Here is a 20,304-nt window from a genome sequence, read left to right on the forward strand (position 1 = left end):
ATGTTAGCACGAGAGAATGTCGGGCAAGGGTGGACATACGTGGCATAGACGGGCCATGCATCCGAGAGGCAATGGCCGAAAATGTTTGTGGTACTGCAGTACAGGTCAAAAGGAACATCCACAAGGAGCGCCTTACACAGTGGTGCGAGCAGTGGAGGTGGGGAAAATGGAGGGGCAGTGATGCTGGACTTAGAAGATTTTCGCTCCCTAAATACTGGCAGATTGCATCAACTTCTGGCACCAGCAATCACAGCCAAGCCAGCTATGGCCCAGCCGTGCCACATTGATGCCAGAATTCGCATGACATTTGCCAGGCGTGCCAACCACTCCAGGCGGATGGAGTTTTGCGGATGATCATGAATAATGGATGACCTGAGGCACTTGGCCTGAGTTCAGCACTGTTACACCATGTCACATGAGTCACACAATATAACAAAGGTAAATGGACCTATGCAAACTTGGGTGTAATAAGTCCATGAAAATGTCACTGATTTGAATGTATTAAATGACCATTTTTACCTGTTTTTCTCGCGGGAACGAGGCCCGGGTGTGGGCATTGAAGAAACTTTTCCTAATCGCAGGCTACAACGCAGAAACTTGAATCCGATTACACCGCTATATACACTACACCCGAATCCGCGAGCAAGTAAAATAAATATTTTTCAAGTGTCCGCGTTACGCGGCCTTGGTCTCCGCACTGAAGCTCCCCGGGCCGAAGCCGCGCGGGCCGAGCGCGCCGTCCACGACCTTCATCATCGCGAGCACCTTCTCGTCCTCCCACTTCCGGCCGACGACCTGCACCGCGACGGGCATGCCGGCCATCTTCTCCGCATTGTACGCGGGGCTTTTCGCGTGGTGCGCCGGCGCGAGCGGGGACCCGCCGAGGTAGAGCGCCTTGTACACCGTTGTCAGGGGCATGTCTTTGGGGGGAGACGTCCACTCTGGCGTGAGGGCATCGAGCGCGGGGTCGATGCGCGTGACGGGGAGTACGCCGACGGGCGAGTTCACGACGTTGTACAGCGCCGTGGCCGAGACTATTTGGAAGACGCCGGCCCATGAGCCGAGCGGGATGTGCGGTGTCGCAAGCATCGGCGCGATGATGCCGTCCAAGTTGTGTTTGTTCCAGATCTGGTAGTATGAGGAATGTGAATGAGAAGAGAGACAGCAAGCCAACCTCAGCGTAGAACTTTGTCACGTAGTCGTCCCGGATGGCAGTCCACTTGAACAGCTCCTCGACAGACTTCTCGCCGTTCGCCTTGAGGAGGCGGCCGAGCTGCGGGTCCTTGAACACGTTGTTTGCGGCCCAGACGATCATGTTACGGATGAACACTGTGTGACAGTGAGTCGCAATAGACATGTTGAACGGCAATAGTTACTCGGCAGCCGTGGCATGGACGCAATTGGCTTCATCGCGTCGTCGATGGGGTCGCTCCCCGGTCCGGCGAACAGCGTGCGGTACCCGTCGCCACCGCATAGTGCGAAGTAGATGTTCAGAGCCGTCTCCGCTGCACTCGTTCAGCAACACCTAAAGCGTACATAACCAACCACTTACGCGTGGGAATCTCAATCTCAACGCACTCATGCCCCTGCTTCCTCAGTGCCGCCACAGTCTCTTGGACCGCGCGTTTCGTCGCCGGGCTCGCTTTAACGTAGTAGTCCGTATAGTAGCCGAATCGCAACCTCTCCGGCAACTTAGGCTCCCGATAAGGGATCGGCGCGACGAGATGGCTGCGGCCCGGGACACCCAAGAGCAGTTTCGCGAATACCTCGAGGTCCTCGACGGTGCGCGCCATTGGGCCAGCCACCGAGATAATGCCGTCGAGGCCGGGGCACGGGTCAACCGCGCCAACATATGACACGCGCTGCATCGACGGCTTCAATGAGTATGTCCCGCAGGAGGCGGTCGGTACTCGGAGCGAGCCGCCAATGTCAGACCCGACACCAAATGCTGAGCCATCCATGGCCAGCAGCGCAGCCTCGCCGCCGGATGACCCGCCGGAAGAGTAGAATGCGTGGTAAGGGTTGTTGGTCGCGCCCCAGACGGGGTTCCCGCATTCGAGCGTGAACAGTGTTTGTGGGACGTTCGTTTTGATTATTGGGATGGCACCCGCAGCGCGTAGGACAGCGGTAACGTCGGAATCGGTCGCGGCAGGCTTATTGAGCAGCTTGCTGTACCCCATCGAAGAGTCGTACCCCCTGATATCGACTGTGGTGATTGATTAGCTTATAAAATGCGAAGACCTGGCTATGTCGTAGGCTTACATTGGTCCTGTCGAGTGTAAGTAATGCGCAAACGAAAGAGAGATGGCTAAAACACACCTTCATGCTCATCGGCACACCATGCAGCACACCCCTCAGCTTCCCCGTTTTCGCAAACTCATCATCAAGCGCTTTAGCCTCCGCCACCGCATCCTCGAAGAGAACTATAACAATTAGGTCTCACTCCTTAATCTAGCCAAAAAAAAAAGACGTACTCTCTGTGGCGCAATTTGTGGCCCCCTGTGCCACCGCCGCCCGTGCGATATACGCTTCCACCACCTGCGAGGCCGTCCACTCGCCTGCACCAATGCGCCGCACAATCTCTATCGCGCTCACCTTTAAGTATGGAGCATGGGAGGCGGAAGCAGCGGGCGCGAGAGAAATGGCTTTAGAGCGGGCAGCGAGCTTCGGGGCGGTGAGAGCCTTGAAGTCCGGCATCGAGTAAGTAATAAGTAGTTTGGGGGAGATAAGGGGAAAGGAGGGGAAGGGGAAGATGGGAAGTGGGCGTATAAGACAGCGAATTTGTGGCTCGACAGACGGCGATTAGGGTGGAAGCTCGGGGAGAAGATCCCGCCCGAGCGAGCCCTGGGCATCCGCATATCGTCGCACGACGGATGGTAACTGGGACGCGTCGCGAGTGAAACGCTGATAACGCGTAGCTAGTGGGCACTATAGATAGTTCCTAGTGTGCGATGCGATGCGACGCTGGTGACTGCCGGCGGACCAGCGTGGGGGATCCGACTATACAGAGCGGCGCTCGTGTCAGAGCGGTGTATTGGCTATCTATAGATAGCACGACTGTTGATATCATGATAGCCCTGTAACAGCCTATCAGCCCTTCGCTGTTGAAGAATTCGAAGCCCAAAGTGCTTACGCCGCAGGTAATCGTCACCGCCGTGGACGCAGATGCGGATACGCGGGAGGCTAGACAGCGGGGAAGCTAGCTGCAAAGAACCCAGGATCGTCTGTCGTTGAAGAGACGGACGGACAGATAACAGATAGCAGTTCGGCGATACTCTGCTGACAGGCCCAGCTGCCAACTATGGCAGCCATAAGCACAAACAACGATGTCGCAGATGCGCCATGGACACTAAGCGGAGTTTGTCAGCACACAACTAGTACTGAGCGGGCACTCACTCCGTAGAACACGAACTTCGGCGCCGTCCCCCTCATCGGCGCTTTCGTCGCTCCTTTCTGCGCCGTTGGGATGGGACGGAGGCAGAAGACGAAAAAACGTGGGAGCCCATCTGTCATTGAGTGACTGATCATCGTGATATGTGTGACCGCATGACTGATCACGTCAGCACTTCTTTTTCTTTGCCACGTCGACCGACCTTTCCCGCGACTCACGAGGGTTGGTGGACTTGCGCACGCTGTCCGCCGTCCGTTGGAACAGAGATGGGTATGATGGGCGGACCTCCGTGGTGGCGCGCTCCGACCACTCCCTTTACGAACTCACCACTTCAACTACTTGCCCCAGGCCTTCCTGAGCACCGGGGCCCGATGCTAGCGTGAACACCGCGCTTAAGCTTGTCCTATCTCCACAATTCGACCAGGCGACAATATACGATATGCCAAGCTGCGATACGTGTACCAACTTAGGTCAATGGGGAAGAGACTAGTACTGCAGCTCGCACGGGCCGATTTTCGGTACGTGTGTCGTCGGTGCTTATGCATCATTCGATGACTAAACTACTTCTGATTCCAGGTGCTTGATAGCTCGGACCCGGCGTCGCTCGGCGGGCTTTCGGCTATAAGAGAGCCGGGGGAACGAGCGGACGCGAACGAGGAGATCTCGAAGCACGAACAAAGACACAGAGTGGAACGAAGGAGGGGCAGAAGGCGTCCGACGATGCTTTGTCGAGTTGGCGTTGGTGACGGTTGGGCGGCGACTTCTCGGGAGCTCTCAGAAGGCTTCTCACTGAGTTAACCTCCATAAACCGTCCGCAAACCGCCGATCTCCAGCCAACGATGCTCGTGCCCTCTCGTCATCTCATTCATCGTCCATCTCATTCTGCACCAACTTCGACAATTGTTTGCGGCAAGGCAGATCACAGTTTTCGACGAGCCATGCGCTACGGTCTGCCACCGCTAGCCGACATGCCAGTCTGCCCAGCTGTTGCGCATTCGATTCGACACGGAGTACATGCCCATATAGAGTAAGGATCACCGAACTCTCCTCGACATCATTATTGGCCATAACTTCTGCCCAGTCTCCGCGTCCGAGTCAGGCCGGAGAAGCCCACGGAATATGGGCAAGTGGTCGCTGGGTTACTCTTCCAACGTCGACATTCGAGTTCACTTCAACCGCGCCCATCCGCTCTTCCTACAAATTTAAAACAATAATGTCGCTGTCGCTACGCCCGCCATCGTCTGACGACTGAAACGACGAGACACGGGCTGACCGGACAGCCCGACACTCACCCCATTCATTCTCGGATAGAATACCCTCGCAGACTCTATTCGTGGTATGCATCCGCCTCCGCGGCACGCCATGATCTGCAATTGACTGATGGCGCCAAATGTGGAGGTCGCTGACAGGTCGCGGCGAGACACTATCAGCGATGTGCCACAGCCTGACTTCCTATGTTCCATCCTTGCTTCGCGGCGCGTGGGCTCCTCTTATAGCACCCCCGCGCATCGCAAAACGAGCTTCCCCTTCGAGCTGCGTCCACATCCCGTCTCTCTTTTTCTCCCTCTTCGACTATTGGCATGTCCGCTGAGGCGTTTGACCCAAACCCGACACTGGGTGGGTTCTTTATCTCTGGCAGGCGGAAAGCCGGCGCGTGGGGACTGCAGGCTAAGCGATGTAATTTGCAGGCGCGCTCCTTGTCGGCACCTTGGCTGGCGCTGTACGTTCTCTCGTTATGGCTGTCTCGCCCACGCTGATCGAGCGCGCCCTAGATTCTTTTTGGTGTATGCCTCCTCTTCCTCCTGGGTCTTTGCAGGAGTGGCTACTGACCGAGGCTGGGTAGGTTACAACCGTCCAGGCGTACATCTATCATACGCGGTTCCCCGATGACCACTGGATGATCAAGGCCACCGTCGCATTTATCTGGTACATATCTACTCCACTTTCCCCTGTCCTGACGACAGATGCATATGGAACGCGCTATCTAACCGAGTTTCCAGGGCCGCCGAGGCCAGCCATGTCGGCGCTGTCTCGCACACACTGTACACCCTCCTCGTCACCGACTACGGCCACCCTGAGGCCCTCCTGGCTCGCCCACCGCGCTCCATCATCGGCTATATATTTATCACCGTCACCGTCGCTGTCACCGGTACGCCCATTACGCATTCACTCTCAGCTCAACGATGACGAATCCTCCACAGTCCAGATATTCTTCTCATACCGCATCTATGTGCTATCTAAGTCGCGCATCATCCCGTACATCACATATGCGCTCTCCTTCGTGCGCTTCGTGCTCGGCGTGTCGCTCTTCTCCGTCGGGCTCAGCGTGAAGAGCGTCACCGAGTTCGGAACCAAGTGGCAGTGGCTCGGGGTCACCATGTGGAGCCTGAGCGCCGCGGAGGACGTCACGATCACCGCTACACTCGTGTTCCTCCTCTGGCGCCAACGCGGGAAAGTGCACAAATCGTGAGCTCGGTGCTCTACTTCGTCTTCCGGGGGTTGACCGCGTGCAGGACGACTGCGTTCTTGGACAAGATCATCATGTGGGCCATTGGTGGGCCCCCATTCTTGTGCTCGGCCGCAGGCTAACCTGAGTGTAGAAACCGGCCTGATGACCTGCTCGCTCTCGTTGATCACCGTCATCCTCGTGCGTTACAATCTCTGACCTTTGGCGTTGGGACTCATTTGTGCCCGTTTATAGTTCCACAGACGGCCCAACGATTGTGCGTAAACTCCCGCTTTCGTCTCCTGATATTAACCCACTGATGACAGTTATCTGGATCGCATTCTCCACGATTGAGGCCCGGAGTACGTCTGCACCCTGCTTGTCTTTATTTCCGGCTGATCTTCTCTCCAGTGTTCTCCAACTCCTTGCTCGCGAGGTAACTACTCATCTGCGCGATTTGAACTACTCTAAGTCAGTCACCAGTCTCAACTCCCGCCACGTCCTCCGCGAGCTCCGCGAGGGCGGCTCGAAGAACGGAGGCGTCCTGTCGCTGACCAACACGGTGAATACTACTGTTGTCCATCCCCTTCAACTGACGCCGCGCAGAACTACATGCGGCCAACTTACGCGCCTGGACCGCCCACGATCTCCGTCGAGGTACACACGACGCACGACGTCGAGCGCGACCTCGACTCGGACAGCTCGATGCGCAAGGGCTCGGCGTACTGAGCGCGTCGATGCTGTGCGGGGGCAAAATCATACCCACGGGTTGACTGTTAGCCATGGACTGTGTTTAGTTGTTTATGTTTATTCGGATTGTAACTACTGGCGGCGGTAGGATAGGGTAGTCTGAGTGTGTAGATAAGTTATCGAAGTAACTATGTACCGGAGGGTTTGAATATTGTGGAACTTGGGTTGACCCCGGCCGGCTAAGTATATGTAATATATAAGTTCCTTGAGCCAGAACCCAACGAGTACAACGAAAAACTGGTGACCTTGCTTGTATTTCCCATTCAAGTCGTATCTCTCTCCCTCCACAGGTAAGATGTGGGTTCTTCCTGCGTTTCTCCGCTCATCGCATCGTTCGGTTTCCAGTCACCCTTGCCGGCCGGATCCGATCGTCATGATCAGCGGTAATTCGGCGCTGTAAATACCGCCCATCGCCAAGGTATTTTCATGGACATGAATCGGTGCATGTGGCCACGGCGCCACATTATGTATATCCATGTGATCGATTGTTAGATAGCTCTGATGCGAAAAGGACGGGTCGAACGTTCCACCTGACATTCATGGGAATCCACGCGGCGCCAGGGAGGCATTTGGAGGTATTTAAGAGAGGCTTCACCAACTTCGACCTTGCTGTCTCTCCCTCAATCACTTGTAAGCTATTTCTTAGTATGCCCTTTGAAGGTTTCACATGCCTTCAGAGCTATGGGATTTGGAAGCACACTTACCAATGGTATTCAAGATGTTTCTGGCTTTCTGCCTATCCTGGGAACTGATCAATGTGAAAAACATATTGGCTCAGCTCTGGAAAATGGCTATCTTTATGCTGCTGCAGCTCCACTATCTATATTTGGATGTCTTGGTATTGTCAAGGCCTCCCTGGCTATTTTGATTGCAAGCATCAACTGGCCTTTTCATGGTGCCAAAGTATTGCATGATGGAGGATTTGAACTGGTAGGCTCTGTAGCCTCTATGATTGGTATAAGCAGCAATATGCCACTCAACTACGAGGCTGAGATGCGTGTGACCAAATGCATATCTCAAGGCCAAGAGAACCCCAGAAACTCATATCATACCACAATATTTGCATTTGCAGAATGGAATATCTGCCTGACTGCGGTAGCTCTTGTGCTTTCCTGCTTTGCATGGACACCCTACATCCTGATTATCATTCACAATCATGGCAGGTTTCTGGCATGGGTTTTCCCAATGCTGCGTATCCTAGGTTCTCTTCTATGTGCTCTTTCAACACAGTTTGTACTGCAACAGCAGATTAAAATGATTCTTAGGAGAGACAAATCATCTATTGAGCTGCAACTATATAGGAAGCGGGCACTCTCAGAGCCTATTGGTGGATATGACCCCAAGTTACTGTGGGGCCTCCGTCTCTGTCTGGTAATTGGCAGTGTGTCCACCAGCATTGGATATATTGGATGTTTTAACCTTGTTCAGTCTGCAACATCACTGGAAACATTTTTGTGGTTGGGCTTAGAAGTGTTCTTATGTTTGCTGCGAATCTTGCTCTGGTCATTAAATCCTGAATGGGATGAAACTATGTTTTGTCTCTTGGAATTGCAATGGCCAGTCAAACCACTGATCACCACAACATGTAACATCAGATTTGAGGATATGCTGCCTAATCAGAACAACCCACAAGAGTTTGAGAGCATTCCTCAAGAGCACTTTCTTGATGCACTACAAAGCATACCCCACCTTTCAGAACAACAGAGAACATCCATATTAGTTTCTTCCATGACTTTGCATACATTATTGGCTACTTCAGGAGTTGTCAAGGTTTTGAATGGAAGGCAGGGCAGCTTAAGCAATTTAGGCATGACAATAGTTAGGGACAACACTTCCCTATATCTCTTGGTCACAATTGTAGAGAGCATAGCTAGCAGATCAGCAGAGAATGTTGTTCCCACAGGTTCTGTTATTGTCTACAAGCAAGGAGATGTGCAGCCCTATGGTATATTTGAAGCTAGATGTTGTGAAGTCTCTGGGCGTCTTCAGGTAAAGCTTACACCGCCAACGAGTTTCCGGCTATGACACAGCCGGAAAACTCCCGGTGGATACATCTGATGCCCAGCTGGTTCCCGGATCAGCGCCACATGGTTACCATGTTTGGTCGCAAATGGATCCACTCTGGGTCCAGAGTGTCTGGAAACCAGCTGGACATCCAGGGAGACACCCTATAGCATATTTGGTAGGGTATATATACAAGCCATCCGATGGTCTGACTCCATTAGCTGAATGCAAATGAACAAAAATTAGATATTATTACGGGGTACTACATATGTACATGGCCACTGTAATACTACCACACTCGCAGTGCTTGCAATGCTTACTCCGCCGCCAAGCGCAAGCAACGAGGCTGCTGAGGCCACAGCTGTTGTCGTCCTTGAAGTCGAGCACGAGGGCAACATAGTCGACACTGCGGCAGCGGCATGAGTTAGCAAGTTCCTCGAGCAAAGTGGCGGAGCTCACCGCCGAGATGATTGAGTTTCACGTGAAACGGCCAAGAGATCGGTGCGGGGGTAAGTTGACACTGGCCACCGTTCGTTGTTCCAGCACAGTGACCGGCCAGCGCGATGGGGACCGGCGCGGGCAGGTCCGGCATGACCCACACGAGCGCGATGAACACCCAGACGCCCGTCTCGATGAACATCCCCGCACCCGCGGACGACAAGTCCACATACTGTGCGTCCCATCATCAGCAGCGTGCCCACTGGGAAAGTGACGCTTACCAGAATTGCACCCTCTAACTCACGGCCCGCTCAAGGAATCCCACCAGTTGTTGCGAGGTTGCGGCCCTGGCATCTTGCAGAACCTAACTGCTTCTGTCAGGAGCGGTTAGCAGGGGAGGGAGGCACACACCCGATGACAGCCACATGCTTATATCCTCAAGCTCATCCAACACCTGCCGGCCAGCCCTTGGCCCGTGGGAGCGCGACAGCATGGGTGAGGTGGATGATGAGCTGAGTGGTGAGGTGGATGGTGAGGCGGGTGGTGAGGCAAGGGGGAGAAGAAGGGGGAAAAGAAGAAAAGAGGCTGAGTGTTACGGAAATGTGACGCCCGAGAATTTTCATGACCCAATATGGGAGCCGGATCAAATTACGGGCGCTCGATCGCTGATTCTAACTGTCAGGTACCACCTCAAGTCCAGTGTTGCCAGACCGGCCGGCCCTAAAGTCATCTTTTGTGGCTTTAATTCTTTATTGAATTTCTATAACATCTGTAGCTGTGGACATAATATATAGCAGGAAGGCTGGGTTACAGACAGACACAGCACGTGGATTCCAGCTGGAATTTCCAGCTGTGGGAATCTGCTGGGAATCAGGTGGAAACCAGCTGGAACCAGATGATAGGTTATGTGGACACCAGCTGGAATATTCAGCTATATCATAGCTGCGAACACTTTGGTGGTGTACAAATTGGTTAACATTCCCTGTTAGAGGGATCACAGAGGAAATCCTTGGCATCGTGAAGGATTCAGCAGGAGAAATTTCAAGTGCTCTTGAAGATCCATCTATTGAAAGCAAAAGAATGAATATCTCTCTGTCTGGAAAGTTCAAAAGTATGGATCTAGGTAGCATGATACCTATCTCAGTATAAAAAACTGCTTTTGTACATTTGACAATTAGTTACCTCATATACTGGGTTTTTAACCACATAAATTGTGTATGCAACTGCTTTCTGACTTTAATCAATAAGTATGAGGAGGGTGTCATACATGAGGCATGACATATATAAACTTTCATATCAATTTGGAGTCCATGTTGACTCTGTTTTCTCTTATAATCTGAAGTACTTACAGACAGTGCTCCCAGTGCCCTGGAATTCAGAGGTAAGGCTACAATACAATACTTAATATATTGACTTGTAACCCAATACAACCCATATATATATACAGGGTAGCAAAAATTTTCCGGGCGGCTTGATGAGGTAAGTCACCGCCGGCCGGTGACAGCCTGACGGGGCCGATGACAGAGGGGCCGGCCCAGTGAGCGAGCCGCGCATAAATGCCGTCCAGCACATCAGAACACATGCTCATAGGCCGCACATGTGTCTGCGGCTACTGCTGTGGTTCCGGGAGCCCGATTCACGTGCCAGACACGTGTCCGGGCATCCCGGATATGTCACGTGCCTGTTTCGAAACCGCGGTCGGGCCGCAGACATTTCAAAACTGACACCTGTTTCGAAACCGTTTCGAAACGGGTTTCGAAACAGGTTCAACTCACAGCACCCTATAGTATAGAGTATATACTCTATACTATTGAGTGTTCTCAGAGGTATATATAGGCAGTACTGTAGTATTTTACTTAGTTCACATGTCACACTTACCATAAAATTCGATGTCACACCATTTTGCTCAAATTTGTGTCCCATAAAGGCAATTCCTGACATTTCTGGGTGCAACCTCCTAATTACGCAATGATTCGAATTCAATTTTTTGTATCAAATGTCACGCCATTTTTGGTATTTGAATTGATATCAAACCCATGGATGTTTCCTTGCGGGTACCTGTGATGCTTTGCATTCCCATAGCTGCTCCTATCTCAGCAGATATTCAAACCCTATACTGTACTATTTTAATCAATTCGTCACCTGCCAACCTGCGTGACATGTGCGACGAACTTAAACTTTCGTCAGGCCTTCCCCATTAGGGAATTTTGGCGCCGGAGGCGCCGGATCGGACGGAAAATTACCATATATGGACCAATTTGGGGCCAATTTCTGCCGGATATGCGTGACTGACGAAAAAATTTCGTCGGCTTGAGCCCTGTGTGACGCGTGACTGACGAACTGATTAAAATACTACAGTATAGCAGCAATATTCCAGAGCCAGAGCCAGAAATAGAATGAATAGGATGCTCTCCAACAAGCTATAATATATATCCTGCAGGACAGTCACCCAATCTCAGAGATTTGTCTATGGTGCAAAAATCCTCAATGAGGAAAATTCTGCAATGCCAACTTGTGGAAAAGCAGAGAAAAATATATGGTTGTTTCCATCTTATAGTTGTTTCCATCTGTGTGTATCGATCATTCACCCTAAGCAGGTAGATTTTTAAGCTAATTAGGTCATTTGATAGTATGTGGTTGGTGTTAGCAATAAAAAGCAACCTGAGTATATATTAGGTTGAAAAATGAAATGACAAAATCTTCACAGAAAGCAGATATATACAATCCACCTATGTACAACCTAAAATAGGTGACCAATGCTGTACTGCCAAGCAGGCTGCAGTTTTCCCACTTCACTTTTTTTTTTTTTTTTGACAGCTTCAAGAATGAAACCTTCACCCAACCTTCACCAACTTAGCCAGCGGATCAGTTGACATATTGGGGGTTTCCCATAAAAACAGCGCCCCAAACCAGGACTTATTTGCGACAAATTTGGTGCCAAAAACAGTTACCCAACTGTACTCAAATCTACCAATATGATGTGCAAGTTACCAAATAAGGTAATTGCTGGTCACGTGCAGTCAAATCAGGGCCCTTGATTTATGCAAAAATTGGCTCCATTGTTTTGTACCTACATTTGTTACAAATAAGTCCTTCTCTGGGAGCCGTTTTTTGGTAAAAACCTCGAAGTGTGAAGCCCTATGTGGTAGCATTCATTTTAAATTGTTTTAAGACCGCCAGCCTGGGATTGTGCCGTCCTGCCGGTAACTTGAATTTGGCTCAAAAAACATCATTCACAACCACAAAACCATACAAAGATAACCAGCCCCCGGTTGAACGGGGCGCCCTATGCCTTCTGGGACATCACGATTTTGAGCAAGAGGGAAGCGGGATCTCTATCCAACACCCATCACAGACCACGTGCAGGGGCCCTCCCCCCCAAATGAGGACATATATCCGGGATGTGTCGCTACTGCTTACGCATGTCATGACAGACAGTTGATCGGTGGCCACTCTCTCTCACTCTCCCTGCTTGCTCCCTGTTTCCTTTCGTCTGAGTGAAGAAACATAGTTGATGTAATATATCCAAACATACCTAATTTCACTCAAGAATGAACTACGAACGATTGAATCCCTCTTAAATGTGTTTCGGCACTCGTCGGCACCGGAAATCTACAAGGGGAAATGTCTAAGTCACAAGATCTTATGTGGTTGCTTGATAGAGATCCCGCATCCCTCTTGATTTTGAGTTTCTGCTGGCAGGGTTCCACAGCCAAGCAATTGATAGCCGGCGCAATTCAGCCTGAGTACATGCGGGAGCCTCTCCGCGGAAGATGTTGCGTCTGAGTCCAAGTCGTAGATAAGCTGAACATATTATATGTCCCCCGGGCCCAAAGAGGGCTCAGATCCTCTAAAATACAAGGGAAATAGACGGTTTTCATATATCTGTCGAGATTGAAATTCATCCGGAACTGCCGTCTCGCTTAGCGTACTCCGTGACACCCGACATGATTTGATGCGGATGATCAATAACTGCTCTTGACCTTGTACCGCCATGATGCCACCGTTGTCGCTGAAGCCACAAGCCGAACAGTGCCCAGCACCCACTCGCTGGCCCGAGAGCGAAGTACTATCGAGCGCCCAAGGGGCCGCCGTCGCTTCCCACTTGATTCCGTGCGTTCTAGCGAGCAACGGGTCATGGCCCTTCCCTGACGTCCTCCCTGCCAGCTCATCCGAACACACATCCGACCTCCCGCCTCCCAGTCTCCCCGAACTGCCATTCGACGTTTGGTCGACGGTTTTTGAGATGCACAACGCCCATTGTCGTGCATCCGAGCCTCAGTCGCCATCCGAAGAGAGCATTGTCAAGACCCGCCGCGTTATGATGGCACACTACCCGCTCATGGCTGTCTCTCGCACATGGAGAGACATCGTCATGTGGACAGCCAGCCTGTGGGCGTGGATCATGATAGAGAACGACGTCGATGCAGCTGCTGCAAAGGCCGTCGTCCGAGTGGGGCGACATTTGCAGCGCTCGAAGCTGCACCCGCTGCACATCTTCCTGTCCACGAGCGACGACACTGCGGAATCCGCGCCGTCCAGCCTCATCGAACGCATCTTCCGCGAAGCCCATCGTTTCCACACGCTCGACCTCACCGATGTATCCACCAGTTGGCTGACAGAGTTGCGCCTCCCACAGCTGGAGTCGTTGGCGTTGCGACAGACGAACGGCAATCTTGGCACCGATCCAGGCTCCACGGAATTTTGGAATGCCGTCGAACTTGCACCACTCCGGCACTTGTCCCTACAAGGCATCTATAACGGCTTGTCACTCATTATCAAGCATACACTGTGTTCATCCACCCAAGGCCACTGTCATGTATCGCTCGACATGTTGCAAGCCCCCAACGTGGTTCTGGCGCAGGCACAGCTGGAGCCTACATTCGTCAACCTGCGCGACTTGTTAGCGCTTGAAAACAAAGCCTGGCAGCCACAGACACTCACCGTCCACGGCAAACACCGGGGGATCCTTCAAATCATTGATAAACTCCGTTTCAACAAGCTCAGCCATCTCGTGCTGGATGATATGGCCCCACCATCCCCATCTGGGATTTTCCTCCACGTGGATCGATTTCGCGTGAAGCTGGAGGACATCCTATCCCCGAAGTACGCCCGTCTCCAGCGGTTGTCGTTGGAAAACACCAACTTTACGCTGGACTGGCAGGGAACGATGTTGCCTGCTATCCTACGGCCGTTGACGCAGCTCCAGCGGCTCGACGTCTCCGACCACGTCGCCCCCTCGCCATCAGGCACTGGCACAATCCGAATGTGCCGCTTCCCGCTGGCAGGACTGCTGCTCGCAGCGGGGGACGATACCGGGCGGGGTGTGCCCGCTGCGGCATTCCTGCCCACACTGGATACACTCACGTACCGCGTGGGCGCACGCATTGCGAACCAAACAGCGATGTTCCCGCCCGAACTGGCCGCGGTATTTCTGCGCGATGCGACGACGACGGCGCTGAAGTCTGTCGCGGTGCTCGTGGATGGGTGGAAGCGCCTCCGAGAGCATGATGCTCCATCGGTGTCAGGGAACTCGACGAAGCCACGGAGAGTTATGCCTGGTTGGACCACCTTTGTGGTCAAGGGGCTTGAAGCGGCCGATTTGGGGGAATCACAATTCCCGCCATGGTTTACAGAAAGGCTCGATGAATGGAGGGGGGGCGCTGTGGAGGTTCGGTTCGAGTAGTTGACAAGGTTGATGCCTGATACTGTACTGGTAGGCTACGTAGCAAAAATAGCAGAATTCTGGAGGCCTTAAGATATATTGTTGAGATAACCAGAGTAGAGGTCAGCAATGCAGGTCATTAGAATGTAAATTCAATAGAGGGGTTTAAATATAGTATTAGGTAATAAGTTATACTAATAACTTATTACTTGTCATTCATATGCACTGCAGACATTGTTTACGTCTATGAAAGGGGCAGGTGACTACATTATTACTCTTATATTAAAACTTGCCTGCAAGAACTTAATGCACGGAGGAAGTCAATCTCATTTTTTTTTTCTCTCTCTCTTCTCTCTCTTCTAATCTCCAAGTTCTCCTACCCAAACAAGTTACCAAGGGCAAGATTTCTACTCTTCCTCCACTATTTGCTATTTCCAGATCATGGATTATGATTTTATCAAAACTATACGGAAATAACGATCCAAACAACCGATCGGCCGCCGACGCCGATCATCGCGTGATATAAAATTTCCTGTGACGGTGTGACGAACACGTTTTGCTCCTAACGCCCACATGGACAACCTGGCGGCCGAGCTGGTGGATCTCATATCCCGCTGCCTGGCGGTACACGATGTGTACTCCCTATGCCTCACAAATCAGCGTCTCTACGCGGTTTGCCAGCGCGCGCTCTACTACACCATTGTCGTCGATACGCGACGAGCGGCGCGGACGGTGCGCTGTCTGGAGTCGGTGGTGCGGTCGGCGCGGTACGCGGAATGTGTCAGAAATGTGTCTGTGTGCGTGACCGCATCTCACAATGCGGCGCCTGCTAAACGAGTCACAGTCCGTGTTTCTCTGTCGAAGACATGTTCGCTGCGTTCCCGCGTCTCACGCTGCGAGCCCTCCGGAGCTGCGCCCGCCTCGAACTCGTGTCCTGTTCCAATGCGGAGGACTTTGCCGCCATGCTCATCGGGGACGGGCTCTCTATTCCCACGCTGCAGGCCTGCGCAATGCCATACCTTGGCCCGGCATCGACCAAGTTTCTCCAGCGACATTCTGCGACATTGCGTCACCTACGCGTCATCACCAATAACACGCTCTTGCTGTCGCTCGGTAACCAGGACTCCGATATGGAGCTGCTGCAACTCCCCCTTGTCGAAACGTTCCTGGGGCCGCCGCTTCTGGCGAGCCTTTGGCTCCGCCACTCCCGTGCGATACATGTAGTTCTCACGTGCATGAGCAATGAGGCTGCGGGCCCGCTGCTCATCGGCGTCCCATCGAACGCTTTCACAAACCTGCTTTCACTCACAGCGCTCATGAGTAGCTGGGACGCGCTCCTCCTACCTGCGCTCGTTGCATGTGCGCCACGCCTCCAGGTCCTGGCACTCTTCTACAACGCGGAGTCTGGCACCGGTGACGGTGAGGGATACGATGCAAGTCCTTCTTTTCCGTGGCTCAAATCCCCCATGACGGCTAATACCTTGCAGGCGTTTCTCGAGTCGATGCCACTGCCCGGCTTTAGGGAGCTAGTGGCCATCCACATCAAGATCCTCCCGCCGGCCGCGGCAGCGCCGCTCTCCCACGCGGATTTGGCGTCTGCGGTGCTCGGCGAGCTGCACCGCGTGCGCCAGTGGGGCGGGGCGTGTCCGGCGCTGGCGTCGGCGAGCATGCGAAACGGGTGGCAGTGGATGTGCCTCGACAGCGCACTGCAGCTTTGGGTCATCCCCCTCAGCATCAACTTGACGCAGGACGCGCCGGCGGGCCGGGGTGTGGACGTCGTCGCCGAGGTTTTGCTGAGTGACGCGCAGCATGTCAGCGGTATGGCGAAACTCCTCGGGCAGGGCCCGGGCGCGACGGCGGCGGCGGTGGCGAAGGTGAAGAAGACGCTCCAACCCACGGAGCGTATGTTGGATGGCATCAACGAGAGGATCGTGTGGTGAATATTAGCATCGTGAGGGTCCAATCCCGTTTTGCTTCATGCTACGAGGCTAAAATCATACACAGTTTCACTGCCGGGTCTACAAAACCTGCGCATATCTTGCAAACGAAAATTACACTTTTTGTTGGATGTACGAGACGTCGGAACGAAGCGGAACGCATCGCAGGCGGGCCGGCGAGACCGCGCCAATCGGGTGCGTCCCGGTCTGATGCGGAGCTCACGGTGCAGGGGCACGCGTCGGACGTGCTGCGATCGCTGTCGGTGTCCTGAGTCTTGTTGTGTGTGCCACGACGTCAAGACGGGCTGCGCGTACTGTGCGGTCTCTGCTAAAAAGTGGCGGGCGAGTCCGGGGCAGCTCGTATCAAAATGTCAACGCCACAGGTCTTGGATGCTTGGCGACGGCGGCTGCAACTTGTGTAGGCCGGTACCGTAGAGGGTCAGAAACGCGGTCGCTCGCTGCTCGCGATAGGCTTGCGCCTTTGCTTCCTCTGTCAAATCAGCGTCAGCAAGTCTACTTGCTCCGAGCATGTCATCGACTCCGGACACGTCCGACTTGCGCGTAACGCACATTATGACGCGACAGGTCCCATCAGCGAACGCACCCGGCTATCTATAGCAAATCTGCATACGAGCCTCGTGCCAAGCGATCTCGGGATCGGCGAGAAACGGATGCACAGGCCAGGGCACGGTGCACGTGAGAACATGGTATAAATCTTTTTCGGGTGGCGACGCTGTGTGTGCCTTGCCTTCCGACGACCATGGACGCGCTGCCCCTCGAAATGCTCGACCTCGTATCGCGCCAGCTGCCGGTTGCGGACCTCTACGCCCTCTGCCGCACGAGTCGGCCCCTGCATGCCGTTGCCCGGAGGTTGCTCTACCAGACGGTTGTTGTGGACACCCGGAAGGCCGCGCGGACGATACGGTGTCTCCAAACTCTTGCTGGGTCCAGAGAATATGCGGTCTATGTGAAAGAATTGACTGTGTACGTACTTCGATGCTCCCCGCTGTGTTCATTGACCCGGAATCCACAGTGAGGAATGTGCCCCGGAAGGCGTCCACCCACTAAGCGGCTTCCGCCGCCTTGTGTTGCGGGCCCTCGGGAACTGCGCCCGGCTCGAGGTCCTCTGGTGTCCGGCCTGCGAGACGTTTACGTCGGTAATATCACAAGGCAACCTCGCCTTCCCCGCCCTTCAGACGTGTGCGCTGCCGTATATCGGTCGCGACACAACCGCCTTCCTCACGCGCCACGCCAACGGTCTGCGGCACGTGCGCGTCCTCACCGCCAGCCTCCTCGTGCTCAGCCTCGGCCTCTGCGACACTGAAATGCAGGCACTGCGTCTTCCCATTGTCGACACCTTCGTCGGGCCGCCGATCTTGGCGGAATTCTGGCTCCGCGACGCGCGGGTTCGACACCTTGTCCTGATGTGCATATGCGACGAAGCAGGCCCGTTCTTCCGGCGGGTACCCCCGCACAGTTTCGCCCAGCTGATATCGTTCTCGGCCGTTATTAACGCGTGGGACACGCATCTGATGCCGGAGCTCGGGCGCTGCGCACCAGACCTGGAGTTTATCCAGATATTCTGCAGTGAGTTGTCCTCGTGCGCGCCTGAATACGCGGTAAACAGCCTTCCTCCCCGTAAAGCATCGCCATCTGACACTTAATCCATAGCAATTCCTTGACTCCGTAGAAATCTCGCTCCCCGCGTTCGCCCAGCTGCGCGCTTTGCACATGCGCGTACTTGATAAACCCTCAAAACACGCCGATTTCACGCCGCTGTCCAAATTCTCCCCGTGCATATTCGGCGAGCTGCACCGCGTGCGCCGCTGGGGCGCCAGCTGCCCGACCCTCGCGTCGGTTATCCTACACAGCCAATGGCGCTGGAAGTGCCTAGATCGGGACCTGCAGTTATGGCTCCTCCCGCGCGGCGTGCATACTGAACTCGCGATGCACATGCACGTGAGCGTCGCGGCCGTGACGCAGCTGTTGATGACGGACGACCGGAACGCGAAGGGCATGACGCACCTTCGCCGCGGTGGGCTGCGCGCGTTGGGTAATGCCGCTAGCGCGGCGAATGCGTGGTTGGACCCGGTGGAGAAGACGGTCAAGCATGTGGAGGCGTTTTTCTGTTAGTCGCAGCGGACATTGTACAGTTGAGTGGTTTTGAGGGCTTACATGAACACCTCTTTGGAGTCTCCAGCCAGAGCTTAGCCGAGAATCTACTTCAACCTTCTACCAATAAGTTTCAAAAATAAATCCGTTGCCGAACAAGGGGAAAAGGACAGAGAAGGAAGTGAACTATGAGCTCAAAAAAAGTGAGGCCTGACAAGCTTTCTCACTGGTGTGAGAAAGAACAAGAAAAGCAAGAGCCCTTCAAACTGCTCTAACTGCAACCAAAGGCTACAGCACAACCAGAGAGGGAGAAGAAGAGGAAGACTTTAGGAAACTCTGCTGTGGGGGAAACTATATGATATGATATGGAAACTAAACTAAAGACAGGCTTATATACCCTACTAAATAGGAGCTAGGAGAAGGAACAGGAACAGGAACTAGAAGGAAACATATAGAAACTAAGGAACACATAAAGGGAGAGATCAGGAACAACTACCAAATATGGACAAACAAGACCAAACAAGCAACAACAAGCCAAAGGCTTGTCAGGCCTCTCTACATCGCCATAGACCATCTGAGCCTATCTGGAAGGATTTCTTTTGCATTTTTTATCTATTCTTTGGCGTGCTGTGAGTCGGGATTCGGCGACAACTCAGCAATGTTGAAGATTTGATGCCCAATATTAATTGCAATATGTCATTCTTTGCCAATTTAAAATGAAGAATCCGGGACCTCCCTGATTCTACCTCAGGCTACTCTTCACTATACTAGTAGCACTCAGATTGGGCAACAAATAAATAGCATAATGCCTGATTATCCACCTTACCTTTGGTAATAAATTAGGATAAAATTTATCTGTGCAATATCATTGATAGACTGATATTTACATCACAATTTCTCGATGAATTTGGCTGAAACTAAACAGAATAATACATAATTATCTCGGGGTGCCCCTCGTCGCGCCTTCTTCAGGTGCGGCAACCCAAACCATCTTGCCTGGGATTGCCCCCCCCCCTGCCGATGTTCGCTCAATGGACATCCTCGACAAGGTGATCCAACAACTCAGTGACGAGATGTTAGCGGAGTTGATCACCCGCTACATGGACACAGCTGCCCTGTCAGAGATGCCGGAGTCGATGCCCAGAGAGGATTTTGTCCCCCACGTGTAAAGTTTTTTTCAGTTTATGCTGATAGCAGGAAGAATTATGTATTGTTCTGCTTTATTGGAGCCAAATCCACCAAGAAATGCAGTGTAAATATCAGTGTATAAATTGCTCGCTAGAACGCACAGAATCAAGTGGGAAGCGACGGTGGCCCCTTGGGCGCTCGATAGTACTTTGCTCTTGGGCCAGCGAGCGGGTGCTGGGCACTGTTCGGCTTGTGGCTTCAGCGACAACGGTGGCATCATGGCGGACAAGGTCAAGAGCAGTTATGAATCATGCACATCAATTCATCTCGGGTGTCACGGCGTACACTAAGCGAGACAGCAGTTCCGGATGAATTTCACAAGGGGGGTTCAAGATTCACAACATGGATATAGGGTCGGAAAGTTTTTTTCCGT

The 20,304-nt window shown here is 53.0% G+C and overlaps 2 protein-coding genes across 2 annotated transcripts; one reads left to right on the forward strand and one right to left on the reverse strand.

Moving 5' to 3' along the window:
• Window positions 1-675: 675 nt before the first annotated feature.
• On the reverse strand, window positions 676-2,697 carry MIND_00403400 (uncharacterized protein; the record flags this gene model as incomplete). Its single annotated transcript, XM_037360859.1, has 7 exons — window positions 676-1,128; window positions 1,175-1,329; window positions 1,377-1,505; window positions 1,553-2,206; window positions 2,263-2,269; window positions 2,320-2,423; window positions 2,475-2,697. The coding sequence occupies 7 exons, from the start codon at window positions 2,695-2,697 to the stop codon at window positions 676-678; spliced, it is 1,725 nt and encodes a 574-aa protein (XP_037223744.1).
• Window positions 2,698-4,971: 2,274 nt separating this feature from the next.
• MIND_00403500 (uncharacterized protein) lies at window positions 4,972-6,566 on the forward strand (the record flags this gene model as incomplete). The annotated part of the gene is made up of 12 exons (XM_037360860.1): window positions 4,972-5,008; window positions 5,080-5,111; window positions 5,235-5,317; window positions 5,392-5,540; window positions 5,593-5,857; window positions 5,905-5,945; window positions 5,992-6,038; window positions 6,093-6,114; window positions 6,164-6,199; window positions 6,249-6,273; window positions 6,321-6,399; window positions 6,444-6,566. The coding sequence occupies 12 exons, from the start codon at window positions 4,972-4,974 to the stop codon at window positions 6,564-6,566; spliced, it is 939 nt and encodes a 312-aa protein (XP_037223745.1).
• Between the last annotated feature and the right edge of the window lie 13,738 nt (window positions 6,567-20,304).

Source organism: Mycena indigotica, assembly GCF_014461135.1.
Source record: "Mycena indigotica strain 171206Taipei chromosome Unknown Mind.scaff0003, whole genome shotgun sequence".
Lineage (NCBI taxonomy): Eukaryota > Fungi > Basidiomycota > Agaricomycetes > Agaricales > Mycenaceae > Mycena > Mycena indigotica.